This window comes from Cervus elaphus, chromosome 10, assembly GCF_910594005.1.
Source record: "Cervus elaphus chromosome 10, mCerEla1.1, whole genome shotgun sequence".
Lineage (NCBI taxonomy): Eukaryota > Metazoa > Chordata > Mammalia > Artiodactyla > Cervidae > Cervus > Cervus elaphus.
In genome coordinates this window covers 28,884,933-28,909,232 of record NC_057824.1, presented here as the reverse complement: position 1 = coordinate 28,909,232, position 24,300 = coordinate 28,884,933, and the positions used below count along the sequence as shown (strand labels likewise).

The window sequence follows — 24,300 nt, the reverse complement described above, 5'->3', positions numbered from 1 at the left end:
CCCTGGGCAGGCCCACAATGTACGGTATTCTAAGTAAGAGCAGATAGATAGATGTGTAGATGGATCCTAGGTAGATAGATAATAGGTAGAGAGGTAGGTAGGTAGGTAGGTAGACAGATAATAAGACAGAGAAACAGATACATAGATGTAGGTAGATGAATATTGTATTGGAAAAACTTGCTAATCATCCCCCTTTCTCTCCATTGTTGTTGTCTTTTTGTTGCTAAGTTGTGTCCAACTCTTTTGTGACCCCATGGACTATAGCCCGCCAGGCTCCTCTGTCCATGGGATTATCCAGGCAAGCATACTGAAGTGGGTTGCCATTTCCTTCTCCAGGAGGTCTTCCCAACCCGGGGTTCAAACCCGTGTCTCCTGCATTTGCAGGCAGGTTCTTTACCACTGTGCCACCAGGGAAGCTCTCACACAACTACATCATTCACTTCTAACACCAGACGGGTGCTCCCCTACCCCCCGCAGACCTTCACAGCAAGCGATTCTCGAACACCAACAGGATGTCCTACAAACGAACTCAGTTCTGACGCTGACCACCTGGAGAGAATGTCAGATCCCACAAGTGAAGGGCTCCATCCCTCAAGCCTGCTCCCCCCACTTCAGATGCCAGTCACAAGTAGTAGGTCCCCAGGGTTTGCACAACTTCTGTCCTACTTGGGGATGAATTGGGGGTTTGCATCACGCCCTCCTTGAGTTTGATTAATTTGCTCAAATAGCCCACAGCATTCAGTTTATTGAAGGATGTGATCAAGGAGACAGAACAGCCAGGTAAAGAGACACACATGGCGAGGTCTGGGAGGGTCCCGCATGCAGGAGCTTCTGTCTGCGTGGAGCCTCGTGTATCAGCCTCTGGGTGTGTGCACTAATCTGGAAGCTCCCCAAATCCCATGTAAAATTGGAATTTTATGGAGGCTTCCCGATGTGGGCATGATTCATCATTAAGTCCATTTCCTGCCCCTCTTCCCTCCCTGGAGAATTGGGGTGGGGCTGAAAATCCCAAGCTTCTATCATGGCTTAGCTTTTCTGGTGAGCAGCCCCCATCCAGGAACCCACCCAGAGTCATCTCAGTAGAACAGAGATGTTCTCAAGGCTCTTCTCACTTAGGAATTTACAAGGTATTTAGGAGCTGTGTGCCAGGGATGGGGCCAAAGACCAAATATATATATTTCTTAACATAAATCACAATATCACAAAGAGAGATAAATTGATAGATGAATAAATAGACTGATGGGTAGATGATTGGTTGATAGATGATTGATAGATAGGTAGACATAGATTATCCCCATTTGACAACTGAGGAAACTGAGGCACGGAGGGATTAGTCAACTGCCCATGATTTCACAGTAAGTGGCAATTCATATTTAAGGTCATCAGCCTACTCAGCCACAGTTAATAGGAACAATCCAGAAGTGTTCAGCAGACTTGCTGAAAACCTGGACTGACAAATCTGAGAGTAAACAGCAGGTGCAAAATGATTGCAGCAATGCTTAGACCAAAATGAAAACCAAGGATCTCCCTCAGTGAGATGGCATTGGAAGAACAGGCTTGGTCGACTCTGGGGTGACAGGTGGCATCTAGCTGGCACTGGAGAACAGGAACGTGGCACCTAATTGGTGCTCACAGCGTTAGTTGAATGAATGAATGAGTGAGCGAGTGACTCAGTGGCTACCATACGCCCCATGAAGAGAGGCACGGATTTGTCCTCATTTGCTCTAAATGACAGGTTCATGAAGTTAGTCCCTGAGAAGGACAGCGCTGCTTCAGAGGCCCAGACAGGGCTTCCCCTGGATGATCCTGAGAGGCCAGGATGGCCGAAAGGAGAGGACCGCACGCAATATGGCAGGGTAACCATCTGCTGCTTCCCAACCCCACATCCACTGCTACTGCTGCCCCCCAGGGCTCGGGACCTCCCCACATACGCAGCACTGGGTGTGGGAAGAGGTTGGGGGGGGACAACTCACCTTCACTGAACACCTACTATGTGCCAAGTAAGATTCCAGACACTTCATACTTCTTAATGCTCACAACCACCATAAACTCAGATGATGATAGCTCCATTTTAGGGATGAAGAAACTGAGTCCTTAAGGAGTTTAGAGATTTGTCTGTGTTCTCACAGCTAGCAAGTGACCACTCGGGGCTCAGACTTAGGATAGTCTGAATCTGAAGTTTATAGTATTTCTTCTTTCCTATGCTGCTTTGTCTATCCATCCACTCCCTACCTATTTATTCATTCATCCATCCATTTTCCTTTCCACCCACTCACCCACACATCTACTCTGGCTTCTATCCATCTCACCCAACCATCCAACTCTTCACTCACCCAGTCATCCACCCATCCATCCATCCTGCCATCCTTCTATCCCCCCAGCCTCTTACAGACCCACTCTTTTACTCATCCACCCACCCATCTACCTGTTTACTCACCCCTTTGTCCACTCAACCATCCACCTACTCATCACCCAGCAAACATTTTCAGAACCCCCACTGTGTGCCAGATGACTTTTCTGCCTTGGTGGAGATTGCAGGCCAGTGGTGGTGGGGTTAGGAAACAATTAGGCTAATAAGAAAGGTGATATCAGGCAATGATAGATGCTGTAAAGAAAATAAAGAAAGTGATGAGATAGGGACCAACCAAGAGTCGGGGGCCTGCTTGGATAGGATGCTCTGAGGAGTGACATTTGACATCCCTGAAGCAGGTGAAGGAAGCAGCCATGGAAAGAGCAGGGAAGAGCGTTGCGGGCAGAGGGAACAGCAGGGGTCAAGGCCTTGAAGTGAGAAGGAGCCAGAGAGAAGGATCCCATGAGACCAGCAGATAGTGCATAGCGGGCGGGTGAGGTCAGAGGGTGTACCGAGGTTCAGAATTTCTTCCAAGAGAAAGAGAAAGTCAAGGATAGGTCAGCAACAGCAATGTGGGGTCAGGTGGATGTTTGAACACGATTATTCTGGGTGCAGCTGCATGCAGAATTTCATATTTGTAGGAACTAGACCTTAAATAAATGACTTAACCACTCTGTGTCTCAGTCAGGTGGGAAATATGATGAGGATGGAGACACATGCCTGTCCATAGTAGGTGTTCAAATAACCACTCCCAACCTGGAAAGTGCCACCACCTGTCCCCGTTAAGGCTCCCACTGGCCATCTGGGAGCCATAGAGGAAGGGGGACCTGAGACTGGGCGGGCCTGGGGGGAGGTGATGCTCCAGGTGGGAGGTACTGCACGGTGGTTCCGTCTGCCTGTTGGCGTGTTTTGGGAGCCCCGCCTGGCCTTTCCTGTCTCCCCTGGGGCATCGCTCTGCCCCCATCTCTCCTATGTGTGCTACAGGTTAAGGCTGCCATGTACCTGACCTACCTACGGGCAGTGGGCACCCCGCTCTGCCTCTACGCCCTTTTCCTCTTCCTCTGCCAGCAAGTGGCCTCCTTCTGCCGTGGCTACTGGCTGAGCCTGTGGGCAGACGACCCCACCGTGGACGGGCGGCAGACTCACGCGGCCCTGCGGGGCTGGGTCTTCGGGCTCCTGGGCTGTCTCCAAGGTACCCCTCTCCACCCTCCAGCGGCACCCAAGAGTTCCTCGGGGCTGCCTCACCTACACACCTGGGCTCACCCTCTGTTTCCTGAACATCTAGGCAACCGTCCTGGGTGCAAACACAGACCTGCATCCTTAAGCTGGGGCTGGGGAAGACCCTATTTTGACAGAACCCTCAGAGTCTCTCCCAGCCTCATCGGTAAAGGCAGAATGTTGGCCCCCAGGTTTGGGGGCAGCTGAGCACTTAGGTGGGGCAGCAGGTCAGCTGGACTCTGCCCCTCCACCAAGCAGAGGACCACTCCAAAGTCTGGCTGCTGGTGGCTTCCAGCAGCCCCACGTGGCTGCCGCTGCCCCCCTCCCAAGCCCCAGAGGATGCGGGTCCTGGACCACTTCCCCACCATCATTGCCCCCAACTTCTCTCTCTCTTTTTTAAATAGCTTTATTTTTTGGGTTCACAGGAAAATTGAGCAGAAGATAAAGAATTATACCCCCACCTCCGCATGTATATAGCCTAGGTCATTATCAACATCCCCCCCAGTGGTGACTGTGTCACAAACAATGAACCTATATCCTAGTTACCTGAAGTCCACAATTGTTATTTTTAAACAGTCGTCGTCTTCTTTTTTGTATGGGGCCGGGGTAGGGAGGTGGCGGGGGCTGTGCTTTGCCTCAGTTGAGGCACATGGGATCTTTGATCTTCATTTCAGCATGCAGGATCTTTAGTTGTGGCATGTGGGATCTAGTTCCCAGACCAGGGATCCAACCTGGGCCACCTGCCTTGGGAGTGTGGAGTCTTAGCGATTGGACCAGGAGGGAAGTCCCCCGGAGTCCACAGTTTTCATCAGGGTTCACTCTGAGTGTTGTACATCCCATAGGCTTGGACAAATGTATGATGACATATCTCCACCATCAGAGCGTCATACGGAATAGTTTCAACTGCCCTAAAATTATCTGTGTTCTACCTGTTCATCCTGTTTCATTGATCTGATTGTGCTTTCACCAATACCACACAGTCTTTTTTTTTCCCCTGAGTTCTATACCGTATTTTTATTCTGCATTTATTGATGTAGTTGACACGCAGGACTGTGATTTGACTTACATCATGAACTGATTACCACAATAAGTTTAGTGAACATCTGTCATCTCATTTAGATACAAAATTAAACAAATATTAAAAAAATTTTTCCTAGTGGTGAGAACTCTTGGGATCTACTCTCTTAGCTTTCATATATAACATACATCAGTGTTAATTAGGGCTTCCAAGTGGCTCAGACGGTGAAGAATATGCCTGCAATGCAGGTTTGATCCCTGGGTCGGGAAGATCCCCTGGAGAAGGGAATGGCAACCCGCTCCAGTATGCTTGCCTGGAGAATTCCATGGACAGAGGAGCCTGGCAGGCTGCAGTCCACGGGGTTACAAAGAGTTGGACATGATTGACTAACACTCTCACTTTCAGCATTAATTATATTCATGTTGTACATTACATCCCTGGTATTTACTTACCTAATAGCTAGAAGCTTGCACCTTTTGACCACATTTATCCAGTTCTCCCTCCCCACATACCTCACCTCTGGTGACCAGAAGTCTGATGAATTTGTTTTTGAAGTATAATACAACACTGTGTTAGTTCCTCTTCCAACTTTTCAACTTTCCCTTACGGTACTTGTTGACTATTGGTCTCATGCCAGTTTCCTGTTACATAACATAGTAATTTGATATTTGTCGGCATTTCAAAATGATGACCATGAGAAGTCTTAGTTATGATCTGTCACTATAAAAAGATATTATATAATTATTGACACTATTACCTCACACTATATATTTCATACCTCTTGAGCCATTTATATTGTAAAGGCAAATTTGTCCCTTTTAACCTCTCTGACCTATTTCTTTCCTCCCTCCCCTCCCCTCCCCTTATAGCAACCTCCTGTTTTTCTCTCTGTATGTGTGACTCTGTTTACTTATGTTTGTTTATTTGTTTTGTTCTTTAGATTCCACATATAAGTGAAATTACACAGTATTTGTCTTTGTCATTTCATTTAGCATAATACCTTCTAGGTCCATCCATGTTGTCCCAAATGGCAAGAGTTTTCTTTTTGGCTGAGTAATATTCTATTGTATATATACTACATCTTGTATATCCATTCATCTATCAGTGGGCACTTATGTTTCTTCCATATCTTGGCTTTTGTAAATAATACTGCAATGAGCATAGTGGTGCATAGAGAGGAGTTGAGGTCTCCAACTATGATTATTGCAGTATTAGTGTTTTCATTTTGGGGGAATAAATATCTAGAAGTGGACTTGCTGGATTTTATGGAAGTCCTATTTTTAATTTTTTGAGGAGTCCCCATACAGTTTTCCATAGTGGCCACACCAGTTTACATTCCCCTCAGTGGTGCACAAGGGTTCTCTTTTCTCCACATCCTCACCAACACTTGTTTTGTTGTCTTTTTGAGAATAGCCATTCTGACAGGTGTGAGATGATATCTCATTGTAGTTTGATTTACATTTCCCTGATGACTGGTGATGGTGAGCATCTTTTCAAGCACCCGCTGACCATCTGTATGTAGTCTTTGAAAAAATGTCCATTCAGATTCTCTGTGCATTTTTTAATTGGGTTGTTTGGTTTTTTGACATTGAGTTGTATGAGTTCTTACTATATTTCGGATATGAACTCCTTATCAGAAACATCATTTGCAAATATCTTCTCCCATTCAGTAGGTTAATTTTTCATTTTGTTGATAATTTACTTCACTGTGCAAAAGCTTTGTAGTTTAATGTAGCCATATGTTACTGAGAGAGGTTTTTGTTGTTTGGGGGGTTGTTTTTGTTTGTTTTGTTATGAACAAGTGCTGGATTTTATAATCTTTTTCTGCATCTATTGATATGATCATGTGATTTTTCTTCTTTAGTCTGTTCTGTAGGAGATTACATTAATTGATTTTTCAAATGTTGAAGCAGCTCTGTACATCTGGGATAAATTCCACTTGGTCATGATGTATAATTCACTTCATATCTTGTTGGATTTAATTTATTTTATTGAGGATTTTTACATGTTCGTTCTTTAGAGGTGTTGGTCTATGCAGCTTTCTTGTAATGATTCTCTGATTTTGGCTTCAGGGAATGTTGACCTCATAGAATAAGTTAGGAAGTATTCCCACTGCTTCAATCCTCTGAAAGAAATTATAGAGAATCTGAAAAAGATTGTAGAGATTAATATAATTTCTCCTTAAATATTTGTTAGAACTCAACCAGGAACTCACCTGAGCCTGGCACTTTCTGTTTTGGAAAGCTATTATCAATTCAGTTTCTCTAATAATTTCTGAATAGGGCTACTTGGATTATTTCTTCTTGCATAAGTCTAGGTAGATTGTATCTATCAAGGAATTGGTCCATTTCTCCAAGGTTGTCAAATTTATAGGCATAGAGTTGTTCATAGTATTCATTTATTATACTTTTAATATCCATGGGATCTGTAACGATGTCCTTTTATTTAAAAGTTCAGATCGGGATGGGGAATACGTGTAACTCTATGGCTGATTCATATCAATGTATGACAAAACCCACTGAAATGTTGTGAAGTAATTAGCTTCCAACTAATAAAAAAAAAAAAAAAGTTCAGATATTAGTAATTTGTCTCCTCTTTTTTCTTAGTCTAGCTATAAGCTTATCCTTTTATCTTTTTTTATTTTTTTATCTTTTCAAAGAACTTGGCTTTGTTTTCATTGATTTTCTTTATGATTTCCTGTTTTCTGTTTCATCGATTTCTACTGTGCTTTTATTGTTTACTTACTTCTGCTCAATTTGGATTCAGTTTTCTCTTTGTCTAGTTTCCTAAGGTGAAAGCTCAGATGATGAATTTTAGATCTTCCTTTTTTTCTAATATATACTTATTCAGTACTATCAGTCTCTAAGTTGCTTCGGTCTGACTCTTTGCCACCCCATGGACTGTAGCCCACCAGGCTCCTCTGCCCATGGGATTCTCCAGGCCAGAATACTGGAGTGGAAGCCATGCCCTCCTCCAAGGGATCTTCTCATCCAGGGATCAAACCTGCCTCTCTTATGTCTTCTGCATTGACAGGTGGGTCCTTTAGCACGTGCACCACCTGGGAAGCCCCATTCAGTGATATACATTTATTTTAAGTACTGTTTTCACTACACCCTCCAAATTTGATAAGTCGTGTTTTTATTTTCATTTAGTTTGAAATATTTTAAAACTTCTCATGAGGTTTCTTCTTTGACCCATGTGTCACTTAGAAATGTGTTGTTTAATCTTCAAGCATTGGGAGATTTTCTAAGTATTTGTTGTTTCTGTGTAATTCCACTGCCGTCTGAGAACAGACATTGTAAAGTTTCTCCTCTTTTAAATTTGTTAAGGTGTATTCTGTGGCCCAGAATGTGGTCTGTCTTAGTGAATGTTTCATATGAACTTAGGGATTTGTGTTCTGCTGCCACTGGATGAAGTGATCTGTTGATGTTCATTGTATCCAGTTGACTGATGGTATTGTCGAGTTCATCTCTGTCCTTACTGATTTTCTGCCCACTGCGTCTGTCCTTTTCTTATAGAGAGGAGTTGAGGTCTCCAACTGTAATAATGGATGCATCTATTTCTCCTTGCAGTTCTACAAGTTTTTGCCTCACATATTTTGATGCCCTATTGTTAGGCAGTACACATTAAGGATTGTTCTGTCTTCTTGAGAATTGACACATTTGTCATTATATAATGCCCTCTTTATCCCTGGTAACTTTCCTTACTCTAACGTCTGCTCTATTTGAAATTAATGTAGCTACAAACTATATAGGTATAATGTACAAACTATATAAAACTATATGTCTCAACCTAGTTTAAACAGCAAGAGAACGTATTGGCTTATGCGTCTGGAATCCATAGGTAACTAGCTTCAGGTATGGCTGTGGATCCAGGGGTCCAACAAATGCTGGAAGATTAGCTTCATTTTCTTCCTCTATGATAGCTTCCTGTGCAGGCAGGCTACCCCCCTTGGTGGTAAGATGGTATCTCACAGCTCCAGTCTCGCCACCTCAAAAAAGTGAGCACCTCTTCCCAAAAGTCCCAGGTCTCACCCTCATTGGCCTGACTTGGGTCATGTGTTCACCCCTGAACTGCAGAAGTTTGGACTGTCCAGGGGTGAAATTCTCTGCACTCTAGAAACAGAGAGTGAAGTTAGCTCCATTGCAAGCACACACACGGGCTCTGGGAGGAAGCAGATATATTGGTTTCCTAAGGCTGCCATGGGCTTGCCAAGGTGGCACTAGTGGTAAAGAATCCACCTGCCAATGCAGGAGACACGGGTTCAATCCCTGGGTCAGGAAAATCCCCTGGAGGAGGAAAGGGCAACCCACTCCAGTATTCTTGCCTGGAGAATCCCATGGATGGAGGAGCCTGGCAGGCTACAGTCCATGAGGTCGCTAAAGAGTCAGACATGACTAAGCAACTAGGCAACAGGAACAGCAGGGCTGCCATAAAACTCATCACCACGAGCTCGGTCCCTTAGAACAACAGAAACTTTATTCTCTCACCATTCTGAAGCCAGAAGTCCAAAGTCAAGGTGTCAGCAAACATTGGTCCCTCTTGGAGGCTCTGAAGGAGAAACTGTCCCATGCCCTTCTCCTAGTGTCTGCTGGTCGCCGGCCATCCTTGGCATACCTGGGCTTGTGGTGCATCACTGCCTCCATGTTCATGGGACCTTCTCTTCTTTTCCAATGACACCAGTCATTGGATTTAGACCCTGCCCTAAATCCAGGATGATTTCACCTCAAGCTCATTTACTCATAATATCTTCAAAGACTCTATTTCCAAATAAGGTCACTTTCTGAGATTCCTGGTAGACATGAATTTGGAGGGGAGACACTATTCAACCCTGCACGTGGTGGTTCCATCAAGGGATAATCAGGGTGGTCAAACCATAGGATAGCCACCATGGGGTGATGGGGGTCTCCAGCTCTGATGCCCTGATGTCTCTGTCCCCAGCAATCGGGCTGTTTGCCTCCATGGCCACAGTGCTCCTCGGTGGGATCCGGGCATCGAGCCTGCTCTTCCAGGGGCTGCTGTGGGATGTGGCCCGGTCTCCTATTGGCTTCTTTGAGCGGACACCCATCGGGAACCTGCTCAACCGCTTCTCCAAGGAGACGGACATAGTAGATGTGGACATCCCAGACAAACTCCGGTCTCTACTGATGTATGCTTTTGGACTCCTGGAAGTTGGGCTGGTGGTTACAGTGACCACCCCTTTGGCTGTCGTGGCCATCCTGCCACTGCTCCTCCTCTATGCTGGGTTTCAGGTAAGGAGAGCTCAAGGAGGCTCCTTGGGTCATCCAAGGTCACCTCCACCAGTCCCCTGTCTCTAGACAGGACTCAGTGTAAGAGGTTCCACACAGCCAGACATCTAGGGGCCACCCCTAGGAGAATTCTCAGAGGCAGAGACACCACAGTCTGTTTCTAACACTTATTCTCATCTCTGTCTCTCAAATGTTCACATCAACGTTATTAATATCTAACAGTTTATCCTGCTGCTGCTAAAATCGACTTCCTCTTCTCCAGTGATCTGGAAACCAAGAAGGCATTGCAAGCTCTTGAAGACTGTTGTATCAGGCTAGACTCTTTCAGTGGCTAAAACCAAGAGACCACCTCAAGTTAGCTTAAACACAAGAACCGATTTCAGTGACATGCTCCCAGGGTGTAGGGGATCAGTTGTTCCCAGAGTGCTGTCACTCCACATCACCCCTTAGCGGATCTCGAAGTGTGGTATCAGAACAGCAGCATCAGTTTCACCTGGGAACTAGTTAGAAATGCACCTTCTCAGGCCCATCCAAGACCCCCTGACTCAGATACTATGGACGTAGGGCCCGGAACTCTGGATTTTAATGAACGTTCCAGCTAATTCCAATCCATGCTAATATTTAAGAATCACGTATTCAGCTCTCCTTGGCCTAATTTTGCACACACGCCTTCCCCAGGGGGCAGGTCTGACGGCCCGGTGGCAACCCTGTACTTACAGCCTCCCACCTCAGCAACCCCAGCACAAGCAGCCTTTCTCCAGCTCAGTAATCATACATCAGTTCCAGGGAAGATTCAGATTGGCCCTTCATGGGGGTGTTTACCCTGAACTCATCACTGTGACCAAAGGAATAGTTTACTCTGCCCAGCAGGGCTGTATCATATGACTGCCTCCTTGATCAGATCTCATTATTGACAGCTAACCCCCCAGCCCCTCAAGGAAATCAGAAGTAGAAAAAAACTTGGTAGCCAGACAAAAATCAGAAGTAGAAAAAAGCAACATGGTAGCCAGATAATATCCATGGTATCACGTCCCTCTACAACTATCCCAAGTCTCCTCTTGAGCTGGGGGAGGAACTGCTTTCTCTGTCTGAAGCTTTGGAGTTGGGCAGAGATGGATTTGAATCCAGGTCCTGGCACTTGTGTGCTATAGAGGCTCAGACCAGCTTCTTCATCCCTCTGAGTCCCTGGTGTTCTTATGTATATGCTGTGAATGATGCTTACTGCTTCTATATTCACAACAATGTCCACCTCCAAATGCCCACCTCACCATGACCGAATACTGCAGTTCACCCTTGAACAAAGAGATTAGAGGCACCAACCCTCCTTGCTATTGAAAAATGTGCTTCTAAGTGACAGCTGGTCCTCTGTATACACAGTTCCTTCATATCCACAGATTCAGCCAACAGTGGATCATGTCATACTGTAGTATTGACTATTGAGATTTACTAAAAATCCACAAATAAGTGAACTCATGCAGTTCAGACCCATGTTGTTCCAGAGTCAGCTGTATTTGGAAAGAGCCTGGCATGCAGCCCGGTGATCAACAAAAGTTCCTCCCCACCTGCCAGCTATGTAACGGTTCCAATGTCAAAGCAGATAACAACATACATTGTTTGTGCATCACTGTGTTCCCAGCACCCGACATGTAATCCTCGAGTTAAGTGAATGCATTTGACTTGTCCAGCTGCCTTCCTTGCCTGCTGTGGCTTTGTTCCCACAATGACTGGCCCTAAGTGAAGCAGTTGGCCCTGGAGCTGAGAATAAGACATATACAACAGATTAGTGGTTTTTCCACCCTGGCTGTGCTTAGACTCACTTGAAGCCTTTTGAAAAATTCCAAAGCCATGGCGATGATGCCAGAAATTCTGACTTAATAGTTCTGGGGTGAGGCACTGGGAGTTTTTGAAGCTTCCCAGGTGATTTTTAAAACGACCCATGGAACTCTGGTGCTGCAAGGACATTGGAGCCCAGAGAGGAGAAGCAGCTGACCCAAGGTCACACAGCAAGCTGGTAACAACTCCCTCTGCTTCTCAGACTCTCTCTCTCTCTCTGTGTTTGTGACTTCTCTGCCGTCCCGCTTCAGAGCCTGTACGTGGCCAGCTCGTGCCAGCTCAGACGCCTGGAGTCAGCCAGATACTCGTGCGTGTGTTCTCACGTGGCCGAGACATTCCAGGGCGGGCCAGTGGTCAGGGCCTTCCGGGTCCAGGGCCCCTTCATGGCTCAGAATGACGCCCACGTGGATGAAAGCCAGAGAGTCAGTTTCCCGCGGCTGGTGGCTGACAGGTAGGCAGGGGTCAGAGAAGACCCTCTCATCCGCCTGTGTCCCCTGAGAATGAATGAGCCCTAATGTCATACTGTGTGGCCAGAGAAGTCAAGGGGCCTGCCCAGGGTCACACAGCGAGTGGAGTGTAAACAGAGCCTAGATCCCAGGGGTGCACATGGCTCACACTGTGAGCAGATGCAGATTGGCCTGGGGGATCCCCGACAGCAGGTGGGCAGGAGGTACAGATGTCAGAAAAAGGGAAGAACCCTCTGTTGCCTTGACGACAAAGGAGCTACATAAACATCCTCAGCCTCCTTTCAGTACTAAGCAAGAAGAACACCAGCTTTGAGCACAGACAGACACGGGTGCAGATCCCAGCTCTCCAACTTGCTAGCTGGGTGATCTTGGGCAAGTCACATAACCTCTCTGAGCCTCATTCCTCAAAGTGGGTTTGCACTCATGGAGCGGCTGTTGAGATTAAACACATATACTCATAGCTAATACTCGTAATGTGCTCATCACATGCTCAGCACAGTCCTGAGCATCCTTTGTGGGTTAATTGATTTAATCCTTTTAGCAACACGACCAGGCAGAGACTATTTTACAGAGGATGAATCTTAGGCACAGAGAGATTTCAGAACTTGCCCAGGGCCACACAGCAAATATATGGTGGAATCAGGATTTGAATCCGGGCAGTGTGATGCCAGAGTGTGGAGAAGGGCAAGCATATAGCAGATGTGAATTCATTAAATGTCAGTTCCTTCCTATTTCCTGCCCAGGTCCCCAGCCAGCTGGGCCTGGCTGTGAAGCTCTATTGCTGTGGGTAGTGTCTCAACTCCATCTGCCTTCTGGGGGACCTGCCATGGCCCTTTCCTGGGGTCCTAGCCTAAGGAGGAGGAACCTTACAAACATTTAGGAAGCACCTTCTTTGTCTAAAGGTCAATGATTTCTGCACCATATATGGCAGGGTGTATCTCATTTAACCCTCTCAATTGTAATAAGCCAGATGTTATTTCATCCCACAGATGGGTAAGCCAGGGAGGAAAGAAGTGAAGGGACTCCCCTAAGGTCAGCCATCTAGGAAGTGGCAGAGTCTCAATCAGGCAGATGTGGCTTCAAATTGCTGTGTTTATTATGTGTGTGGACTTGGACCCTCTGAGCCCACGTGTCCTCATCTGTCCATTGGGGACAAGAGTCTCCCTATCGTGGTGTTAGGAGGACTAGGTGTTATGTGCAGTGAAACCCAGAGCTCCCTGAAGACAGGGTTTTTTATCTCGTCCCCAGCATCTCCTGCATGTGACACACAGTAGGTGCTTAATACACATCTGCTGAACGGATGAATAAATGAATGAATGGTAGAGCAGGAATGCAATAAAAGGGGTGTGTATTTCTTCAGCCACTTGATATATATTTGTTGAGCACCTACTATGTGCCAGATCCTGTGCTGGGTTCTCGGTGGGGACAGAGCCATGAACGAGATGAAGTTGCTGCCCTCATGGAGCTCACAATCTGTTGATGGAGGCCAACAGTCAAGGACAGATTAGTTTAGTTTTCAAGAGTGATGGAAGGAAGGAGTGGTCTAAAGGGCTCTCCAAGGAGGTGATATCTGAGCTCACTTGTGTGAGGGTGGGATGTTGGTCAGGTGAAGATGGAGGTGGGGTTCAGGCAGGGGGAACACAGGGGATGTGGCTCGCCACAGCCCAGGGACAGAAAGCAGAGCTTACTTGAGCACCTACTGTGTGCTGGGTCCTGAGCTGGGCGCAGGCGAGACGGGGCAGCCTGGGCCTCCCCAACCCTCCGAGCTTGGGTGTGGAGGAGATCGTAGCCGGGACCCTGTGGCCACTTGCGCTGGCACAGCCCTTGTGCCCAGGGAAGCAGGTCCCACCGAAGGCCCCCACTGACCCTAGTCTTACCTGTCCCTTCGCAGGTGGCTCGCTGCCAACCTGGAGCTGGTGGGGAACGGGCTGGTGTTCGTGGCCGCCCTGTGCGCAGTGCTGAGCAAGGCCCACCTCAGCCCCGGCCTCGTGGGCTTCTCTGTCTCTGCCGCCCTCCAGGTACTTCCGACACCCCCCAACCTCGGCTCCAGGCTGTGGGCAGAATGGGCACAGACCCCTGCCAGGGGGACCTTCAAGGACCCGAGTCCAGCCTACCAGCCAGTGAGGAAAACACGGCTCTGCAAGAGCCAAGGCTGGACCTCGGGCAAGACTCTTCTTCCCTCTCGGAGCCTCAGCGTGCTCCTCCGAAAAATGGGCAGTAACCCCTTCCTTCCAGATGTTGCAAAGGTTGATTGAGATAACGTATATAGAGTCCATATCCAGTGTGCTGTTAACGTTTTGTTAACTCTTAATAACAATATCTAGTGTCAGGTTATGACATCTGTAAAGGATGGCTTCCCTGGTGGCTCAGACAATAAAGAATCTGCCTGCAGTGCAGGAGACCTGGGTTCGATCCCTGGGTCAGGAAGATCCCCTGGAGAAGGGAATGGCAACCCAGTCCAGTATTCTTGCCTGGAGAACCCCATGGACAGAGGAGCCTGGCGGGCTCCAGTCTGTGAGTCGCAGAGTCAGACATGACCGAGACTTTCACTGTTTTCACTTCTAAGAGGAAAAAAAAAAAAATATATATATATATATATATATATATATATATATACACACACACACACATACACACATGTTCAGTTGCATACGCAAGTAGCAGTCACTATGAATGAGACATTGTTCTAAGGGCTTTATAAACACTAGCTCATTCAGTCCTGCCCACAGCCCCATCAGGGGTACTGTTATTGTCCTCATTTTATAGTTGAGGAAACTAAGCTTAAGGCTGCAGCAAGTAAGACTGACTGATGGGAGGGTGCTTTTCTATCGCGTGGTCCAGAGGCGTCTCTGAGGAGGGGGCCTGAGATCTATGGCTCTCAAGTGGGATGATGGGGAAGGGAAGTGGAGAGTGGTCCTGGTGTGGAGTCAGCAGGAGGAAAGGCCCTGGGATGGGGGAGAGGTGTGACTGGTGTTAGAAGAACAACACAAAAGGCAATGTGGCTGGAGAGAGTGTTTGAGGCAAAGATTAGGGGGAAATGAGGTTGGGGAGGGCTGGGGGCAGGGCTGGAGCAGACAGGGCGAGTGGGCCCTGGTAAGGAGCTCAGTGTGGTTCCCAGTGTGATGGGAAATCAGTGGAGGGAGCCCTCTCTGAATGGAAGTCAGCGGGCCTGGGTCCTGCTGGGTGTCCTTGGGAGGGCTATGCACCATCTCTGGTCCTGGCTCCCTACTGCTTCAAGAAGGATTGGGCAAGCTGATGTCTGAAGGCTTGTTTCCAGTCCATATACCCCAGTTTGACTAAAGGGAAAGAGGGGTCCTTGTGGCTGCAGTCAAACTCTGCCCCCTTGTCTGCCCCGGATCCCACCTCCCAGCCCCTGCCTCACCTCGGGGTGGTCTTGCTGAAGCTGCCCTGAGGGGTCTTCTCGTACCAGGTGACCCAGACGCTGCAGTGGGCCGTTCGCAGCTGGACAGACCTGGAGAGCAGCATTGTGTCGGTGGAGCGGTTGAAGGACTACGCCCAGACGCCCAAGGAGGTGACAGGCGGGAGGCGGGGTGGGGGTGGCAGGTCCCATCCGGGTTTCACAGCAGAGGACGGCGGACCCAGATCTGCCGCCGGCTTCAGAGCCCCCACCGCGGTAGACCGGACTCACAGCCAAGGTGGCTGTCGTAGTTAAGAGGGTAGGGTCCAGAACGAGGTCAAATCCTGGTTCCTCCGCTTCTTAGCTTGGGCACAGCAGGGCACCCTGAATGACAGCGGACTGTGAGTAATAGCATGATAGTAACATGATGGTCGGAGGCGTCCCTGGTGGTTCAGATGGTAAAGAATCTGCCTGCAGTGTGCGGGAGACCTGGGTTTGATCCCTGGATTGGGAAGATGCCCTGGAGAAGGAAATGGCAACCCACTCCAGTATTCTTGCTGGAGAAGTCCATGGACAGAGGAGCCTGACAGGCTACAGTCCATGGGGTTGGTTTTACTGAAACATCATTATGTTTCAGCATTGTAGCAGCAGCATTGTAGGAACAGAAGAGAAACAGCAGCAGCCTAATAGTTCTGGGTGTACTAGGAGATCATCCCACAATAAAGGACTTCATACCGGGTCTACACACCATAAATACTCAACACATGTCCACTGCTCTAGTTAGCCCCATTTCACAGATGGGAAAGTCAAGGCTCAAGAGAGTGGAGTGACCTGTTCAAGGTCACGGGAATAGTGTATGGCAATACCGGTCTCTACACTGCACAGAGTTGCCCTTTTCATTAAGAAAAAAGGAGGGTATCTACCTCTATTAGTGAAAGAATATTATTTGACAGTTAATACTGGCTAATAATAATAAAGAGTAGCCAACACCATTATAATTTTCCCAGTATTCAATATTATTTGTTTTTAGCCGTGCTATATTCCATGACCCGTAAGAACCCTATAGAATAGCAATAAATATGCCCATTTTATGGGGCTTCCCAGGTGGCACTGCTGGGTAAAGAATCCCCTGGCACTGCAGGAGACGTGATTGACCTGGGTTCGATCCCTGGGTCGGGAAGCTCCCCTGAAGGAGGGCATGGCAGCCCACTCTTGTATTCTTGCCTGGAGAATCCCACGGACACAGGAGCCTGGAGGGCTGTTGTCTATGGGGCCGCAAAGAGTCAGATGTGACTAAACTGACTTCACCTGCATGCCCATTTTACAGAAGAGGAAATTGAGGATCAGAGAGGTAGGCCATTTCATGAGAAGCCTGGAGAAAGGCTCCCCTGACCCAGTGTCCCCTCCTGCCTCAGGCTCCCTGGAAGCCGCTTACCTGTGCAGCCCAGCCCCCCTGGCCTCGTAGGGGGCAGATTGAGTTCCGGGATTTTGGGCTGAGATACCGACCCGAGCTCCCGCTGGCCGTGCGGGGCGTGTCCTTCAAGATCCATGCAGGAGAGAAGGTCAGTGGCTCACCTACCACTTCCTCCTCGTGGTGGCCAGGCTGGGCCTCACCCCTGAGCACCAGCTCCCTCCTCCCCTCCCCACCTCAGGTCCCCAGTCTCCAGACCCACCACTCCCTCAATGGAACTAACCATCTTCCCCAGAACAGCTTCCATCTTGGTGAAACCACTCACCTTCTTGATGTCTCAGATAAGGAAGCCTCTCCCCAACTTCTTTCTTTTTCCTCTGTCATTAGTTGAACACCTACTATGTGCTGGGTGCTATGCTGAATGTCCCACACATTATCCAGTTTGCATGGGCTCAGTTTCTGGCTTTGCTATGGCTGACCTTGGGCAAGTCACTGCATGCTTTGGCCTCAGTTTTCTCATCTGTAATAATGGGAATAATAATGTCAACTCATAGAGCTGTTGAGAAATTTAACTGGGTTAAATACATAGAAACTGAATGGAACAGTGCCTACCTGCCACAAAACAAGTGCTATAAAAGTGTTCACCAACTCTTTTTTATTTATGATTATTTGCATTTTTACTCCAACATCAAGCCTAGCATCATTCCATTTACAGATGCCTAGTCAGGCTGCATCACTGAACCCCTGAATCCTGCTCTACCCTCCCCACACAGTGGCATTCCTCTCTGCCCTCCCCCTGACTGCCCCCCCCCCCCCGCAACCTCCTGTTTCACAACCTCCAACCTGTTTTCCTGTGATCTTGATTTGAGCACATCATTTCCCTGCTCCAGACCTTCCTCCCTCCTCGTGTCCTTCCAGTGAAACCCAAACTCCTGAGCTTGGCATTCAAGACCCTACCCAACTACCCACTTCACTCATTGTCCTACAAGGGATTAGGCAACATTTGTGGAGCAGCGGCCTCTAGGACAGATGCGTACATGGTGGTGCCCTCGGACAGGTTACAGCCTAGTTAGTACTTGGTATCATGCAGCTGGAATCTTCGCCCTCCCTGAACTCCTGCTTATCCTTCAAGATCCCACTCAAGTACCCCCTCCTCCATGAAGCCTTCTCTGATCAACCTCCATCCCAGGCAACACGAAGAGCAGCTCCGGGCTTACCTCCATTGCTGCAGGGCCAGAGCTTGATTATAGAGAGGGCTTGTTCATCACACTGTGTTCAAATTAAGTTTACTCAAGGGCACTATTTTCAAGACCAGATGGTGAGCCCTTTGGAGTGGGGACTCCTTAATTTCTATATTCCTGGTGCCTTAAAGAGTGCCTGTCATACAGGGTGACACAGATGCTTCATTCATTTATTAAACAGTGTTGATCCCCCACGAAATGTCAAGGAAGGATGGGGGATGGATTAAAAGATGGGCTGGCAGATGGAAAGATGAAGGATGGATGGCTGGGGTTGGGGGCTGGATGGAAGGAAGGAAGAGGCATGGATGGAAGGATGAATGGATGGATAGGATGGAGTGAAAGGAGAGGCAGAAGGAAGGCGTATGCATTGAAGGATGGTGCGTGGAAGGAAGGATGGACAGATGAACGGATCAGAGTGTGGTTGGAAGGAAGGGTGAGGGAGGGAGGGATAGGAGGAAGGGGGACTAATAGAAGGATGGGACAGAAATAGATGGGATGGAAGGGAAGATGAAAATAATGGAGTGGTGTGGATGAAAGGATAGGAAAGGATGGAAGGAGGAAGGAGCAGAAGGAAGGGTGGGGAAATGAATGAAAAGATGGGAGAGATATATCAGGATGAGGGAAAGATAGAGAATAATGCACAGATGGTTGGATGGATTGATGAATGGGTATATGGACAGGTGAGCAGATGGAAGGACGAATGGGCAGATAGAAGGATGGATGCACAAAGAATGATGGATAGATGGATGGATCTTGGGGGCAGGGTAAACATCTAGCAGAGGCATGCCCAGGAACCCTCTGTGGCCTGCCTTCTGGCCAGGCCTGGTTGGAACAGGCCACGCCATCCCATCCCCTGGCAGGTGGGCATCGTTGGCAGGACAGGGGCTGGAAAGTCCTCCCTGGCCGGGGGCCTGCTGCGGCTCGTGGAGGCGGCAGAGGGCGGGATCTGGATCGACGGGGTCCCCATCGCCCAAGTGGGGCTGCACACGCTGCGGTCCAGGATCACCGTCATCCCCCAGGTGAGGCCTGGGGAGGGGCGGGCAGAGACGGGAGGGGTGGCTGGGCCCAGCTCTGACCCGCCGTCCCTCCTGGCCAGGACCCCATCTTGTTCCCTGGCTCTCTGCGAATGAACCTCGACATGCTCCACGAGCACACGGATGAAGCCGTCTGGGAGGTCTTGGAGATGGTGCAGCTCAGAGCCGCGGTGGCCAGCCTGCCCGGCCAGCTGCACTATGAATGTGCCGACCAAGGCAACAACCTGAGGTACGGCCGCCCCAGCCAGCCGAAAGCTCTGTGAGGTGCTGGGGGAGAGCCAGGTGTGGCCAGTGTCCCCCCGCCAGGGTGATGTGCCCTGGAAGTCCCCTCCATAGGATTATCATATAGGATCATCAGCCCTGTTCTGTTTGTAACCACAGGACAAATCCCATCCCTCATAAGCAATTCCTACTCCAACACAGTCTCTGAGTATCAAGTTTCTTTTTCCTAAATTTGTTTCTAAATTTCTTTGGTGACAAAAGCCAACCTCTGCTGACATGAGGCAGCTTATGTCTTTATTTTTCTCACTCAGCATTTATTTTGCTACAAAAATACTGTGTTTGATACTGGACGCTAACCCCATGCTCACTGGGGTTGTTAAGTAACATATGATGCATGCCTTTAAAAGCTTTAAGAAATTGTAGTAAAATACACATAACATAAAATTTACCATCTTAACCACGTTTTAGTGTTCAGTTCTATAGTATTAAGTACATTTACATCATTGTGTCTCCAGAACTTTTTCATTTTGTGAAATGGAAATTCTAGCCATTAAACAGCAATTCTCTATTCTTCCCTCCCTCCAGCCCCCTTTAATTTTGTTTCACTGGGTTTGACAATTCTCGGTACTTCATTTAAGTATATTGGGTCAGTTCTTCTCCCTCGGTTCTTGTCTTGTCATAGCAAAGGACTGAAATGACAGACTAGAACAGCTCAAGTAGGCAGGATTTATTAAGCAAGCAGTACTCTCTCGAGGCATGAGAGCAGACCAACCCCCACAGGAATGGTCTTGGCTCAGTTTTCCTTTTTCTCTCTCGTTACTTCCTCTTTGGTGGTTCCTGGGGCTTGATTGGTTGCACCCCATGCAAATAAGTCGAGCCCAAAACCAATCAGGGGAGGGGTTGTGTCTTCCTCTGGGCTCCAATTTCTTATGCAAATGAAGCATAAGCCGAGACCAATCAGAGCAGGAGATGAGAGGAGGATGTTGTGCAAATGTAAATGAAGCATGAACTTGGCAGATCCAGGCAGGGAAAGAAGTATATGTTCTCCTGTTGTCTTTTTGGACCACCATTTGGGGCCCTGTATCCCTACCTGGGGCCCTGTATCCCTACCTAGCAAGTAGAATATTCTAGAACTTGTCTTCCTGTGACTAGCTTATCACACATAGCATAATGTCCTCCAGGTTCATCCATGATGTAACAAGTGCCAGGTTTCCTCCTTTTTTTTAAGGCTGAATCATATTCTGTTGTATGGATAGATCACATTTTTCTTATCCATTTATCCATTGATGGATGCTTGGGTTGTTTCTACATTGTGGTGACTGTCAATAACATAGATGTACATGTGTGTGCCTTTTTAAAAATCAAGACATTCTGGATTCTTCAACCCGCCTGACCCAGAAGGTGTTAGGGTAAGGGCCCATGGGTGGTAATGGTAGGAGGAGGGACAGACGAGCTTGGTGGTCACAAGAGCATAGACATAAGTGGAGGACCTTGGGCAAATTACTTAATCCCCTGTGTTTCAGTTTCCTTATCTGCAAAATGGGAATAAAAATTAGAACCTGCCTACCCATGAAAGGATTGAACAATACATGTAAAGTTGTTGACACAGTGCCTGGTGTATAAGAAATATTCATTTCACTATTCATTTTTAATACTCAAAGCTACGGTCTCACTAATCCCATTTCACAGAGGTGGAATCTGGGGCTTCAGACTGACCAACTTGCCTGGCTCGTAAGTGGTGAATCTGGAGCAAGGTCCAGGCACCTGATACCCACCAGGCCACAGTCAGTCCAGGTTCCCTAAAGGGTTTACTTGGAGCAGAAGCTGAACATGGCAGGAAACAGCCCCCAAACATCCTTCAGCCTCTGGGAGCTAAGTGACTGCGTGTCCTTGACCCTCAACTTCCTCATCTGTAATTGGGGTAAAAGGAGGACTTACTCTGTGATGATCACGGCTTTTACATGACTTAGCTTGTCCTTACAACCTAGTGAGGAAGGATTCTGTAACATAACACCCACCTTTGTGGTCTCCATGAGTCAGTATCCACCAGCACACAGTGAAGACCATAGAATAGAAATAGAAATAGCCATCCCACAGATGGGGAGACTGAGGCACAGAGGCTTTGTATGACTTGCCTAATGTCGCTCTGCTCAAAAATGGCAGGATGAGGATTCCTATTGACAGGGGACCCCCAAGTAGGGACACGCCTCCCTCGCTCCTGTGGCTGCCGTAGGGAGTGGGGACATTTGTGGGCACGCCCTGTGGGTCAGTCCCGACATGCAGACATCTGGCCTGACTGTCCCACTCCTTCCCAGTGTGGGCCAGAAGCAGCTCCTGTGTTTGGCACGTGCCCTTCTCCGGAAAACCCAGATCCTCATTCTGGACGAGGCCACGGCTGCTGTGGACCCAGGGACAGAGCGCCAGATGCAGGCCGCCCTGGGGAGCTGGTTTGCGCAGTGCACAGTACTGCTCATTGCCCACCGCCTGCGCTCCGTGCTGGACTGTGCCAGGTAAGCCCTGCACCACCCCACTCCATGTAGCTGGCACTCCTGCAAGCAGAGGAAGGCATCAGGGTTTGGAGCCGGAAGGGCTCTGGAATACATTATCAAGTGCCCATTGTACAGATGGCAAGACTGATGCCCACAAGGGAAGGATGAGCCCGAGGACACATGTCCAGCAGATGCTTCCAACTGGGTCATCAGGGTCAAGAAGCTGCATGGAAGGCCACACTCTCGGAGGTGACATGCTGGGCCTTCAGAGCAACTGAGTCCGTGGGCTGGAGTCTAAGGAGCTGCCTGTCTCTCTCTCCCCTGCAGGGTTCTGGTCATGGACGAGGGGCAGGTGGCAGAGAGTGGCAGCCCGGCCCAGCTGCTGGCCCAGAAGGGCCTGTTTTACAGGCTGGCGCAGGAGTCAGGCCTGGTCTGAGCGTGACCCCTCCATCCTCCTCTGGCCCCACCTACCTGGAGATTCTGCCAAGCCCTGGAGACGTGCTGACCTGGGGTCATCAGTGGCCCCATGGAATTGAGTCTAGACGCCTTTCTACTCTCTGGGAGGAGAAAGTGCCATATCATCCCAGAGCCAGGAGGACACAGCCACCCCATAGGTCAGCCTGATCAGGGCCTATCCAACCTCTTCTATCCCAGAACCAAAGTCAACAGCAGCTCTCTGCCCTGGCTGCCCCCTGGACTCAACCCGGGACCCGAAAACCTGTCTGTGCCCAGGCTCCACCACAGACCAATGAAATCAGAATCCCTGGGACTAGAGCAATTGTGTGTGTACCTTTTACAGAGTACCCCTTCTATTTTGAGATGATTACAGATTGACAAGCAGTTAAAAAAAAAAATAGTCCAGAGAGCTCCTGTATACCCCTTCCCCACTAATAGTAACATCTTTCCATTTTAAGTACAGCTGATTGACAATGTTGTGATAATTACTACTGTATAGCAAAGTGATTATAGATATATATTATTTTTAAATATTCTTTTCCATTATGATTGTAGGATATTAAATATAGTTTCCCTGTGCTATATATACATCATAAAATAGTCATAAAATATGACTATTTTAACAATTCTTCCAGTTCAAGAGCATGGAGTATCTATTTCTTTGAACCATCTTTGTTGTTAGTCACTTACTCAGCCGTATCAGACTCTCTGCAACCCCAAGCAGCACGGCAGGCTTCTCTGTCCTTCACTATGTCCCAGAGTTTGCTCAAATTCATGTCCATTGAGTCAGTGATACTTTCTAACCATCTCATCTCCTGCTGCCACCTTCTCCTTTTGCCTTCAATCTTTCCCAACATCAGGGTCTTTTCTAAAGAGTTGGCTCTTCGAATCAGGTGGCCAAAGTGTTGGAGCTTCAGCATCAGTCCTCCCAATTAATATTCAGAGTTGATTTCCAATTAGGATTGACTGGTTTGATCTCCTTGCAGTCCAAGGGACTTTCAAGAGTCTTCTCCAGCACCACAAATTCCCTTTATTAATATCTTAAGAGTTCTCAGCAATATGTCTTTTACCTCCTTGGTGAGGTCTACACCTAAGTATTTTATTTTGGGGGTTGCAATTTTCAAATTTTTCTTTTACATTCCCTTTCTGACATTTCATTGTTGGTGTAAAGAAATGCAACAGATTTCTATATGTTAATCTTATATCCCGCTATCTTGCTGAATTTATCAGTTCTAGGTTTTGTGTGGAGTCTTTAGGGTTTTCTATATACAGTAGCATATCATCTGCATATAATGGCAATTTTACCTCTTCCAATTTGGATTCATTTCTTTTTCTTGTCTGATTGCTGTGAATAGGACTCCCAGTACTATCTTGAACAGAAGAGGTAAGAGTGGGCATCCTTATCTTATTCTGGACTTTAGCAGAAAATCTTTCAAAGTATTCTGTCAGCTGTGGGTTTGTCATAAATGACTTTTATTATCTTGAGATATGTTCCCTCAGTACCCACTTTGCTGAGTTTTTCTCATGAATGGCATTTTGTCAGATGCTTTTTCTGCATCTATTGAGGTGATTATGTGGTTTTTATCTTTTGTTTACGTGGTGTATCACATTGGTTATGTATGTTGAACCATCCTTGTGAACTTAGGATAAATCCCACTTGGTTGTGGTATATGATCTTTTTATGTGTTGTTGGATTCAGTTTACTTTTATTTTGTTGAGAATTTTTGCATCTATACTCATCAGAGATATTGGCCCATAATTTTCTTTTTTGGTGGTGTCTTTGATTTTGGTATCAGTGTGATGGTGGCTTCAAAGAATGTCTTTGAGAGTGTTCCCTCCTCTTCAGTTTTTTGGAAGGGCTTGAGGATAGGTATGGTATGTTAAGATAGAATTCACCTATGAAGCCAAGAGTAATGTCTTAAAAGACAATAGATTAATATCACAACCAGGAAAT

At 47.7% G+C, this 24,300-nt stretch overlaps 1 protein-coding gene across 1 annotated transcript in view; it reads left to right on the top strand.

Moving 5' to 3' along the window:
* The window catches only part of ABCC6 (ATP binding cassette subfamily C member 6), a 64,541-nt gene extending 41,664 nt beyond the window's left edge, over window positions 1–22,877 (top strand). Inside the window, exons 21-31 of the mRNA XM_043914406.1 lie at window positions 1,736–1,856; window positions 3,335–3,542; window positions 9,528–9,838; window positions 11,920–12,119; window positions 14,027–14,153; window positions 15,566–15,667; window positions 16,909–17,055; window positions 19,006–19,164; window positions 19,242–19,408; window positions 21,717–21,911; window positions 22,218–22,877. Coding sequence (XP_043770341.1) covers window positions 1,736–1,856; window positions 3,335–3,542; window positions 9,528–9,838; window positions 11,920–12,119; window positions 14,027–14,153; window positions 15,566–15,667; window positions 16,909–17,055; window positions 19,006–19,164; window positions 19,242–19,408; window positions 21,717–21,911; window positions 22,218–22,326 — 1,846 coding nt within the window. The 3' untranslated portion in view covers window positions 22,327–22,877. The remainder of the gene's footprint in view (window positions 1–1,735; window positions 1,857–3,334; window positions 3,543–9,527; window positions 9,839–11,919; window positions 12,120–14,026; window positions 14,154–15,565; window positions 15,668–16,908; window positions 17,056–19,005; window positions 19,165–19,241; window positions 19,409–21,716; window positions 21,912–22,217) is intronic.
* Window positions 22,878–24,300: the final 1,423 nt, after the last annotated feature.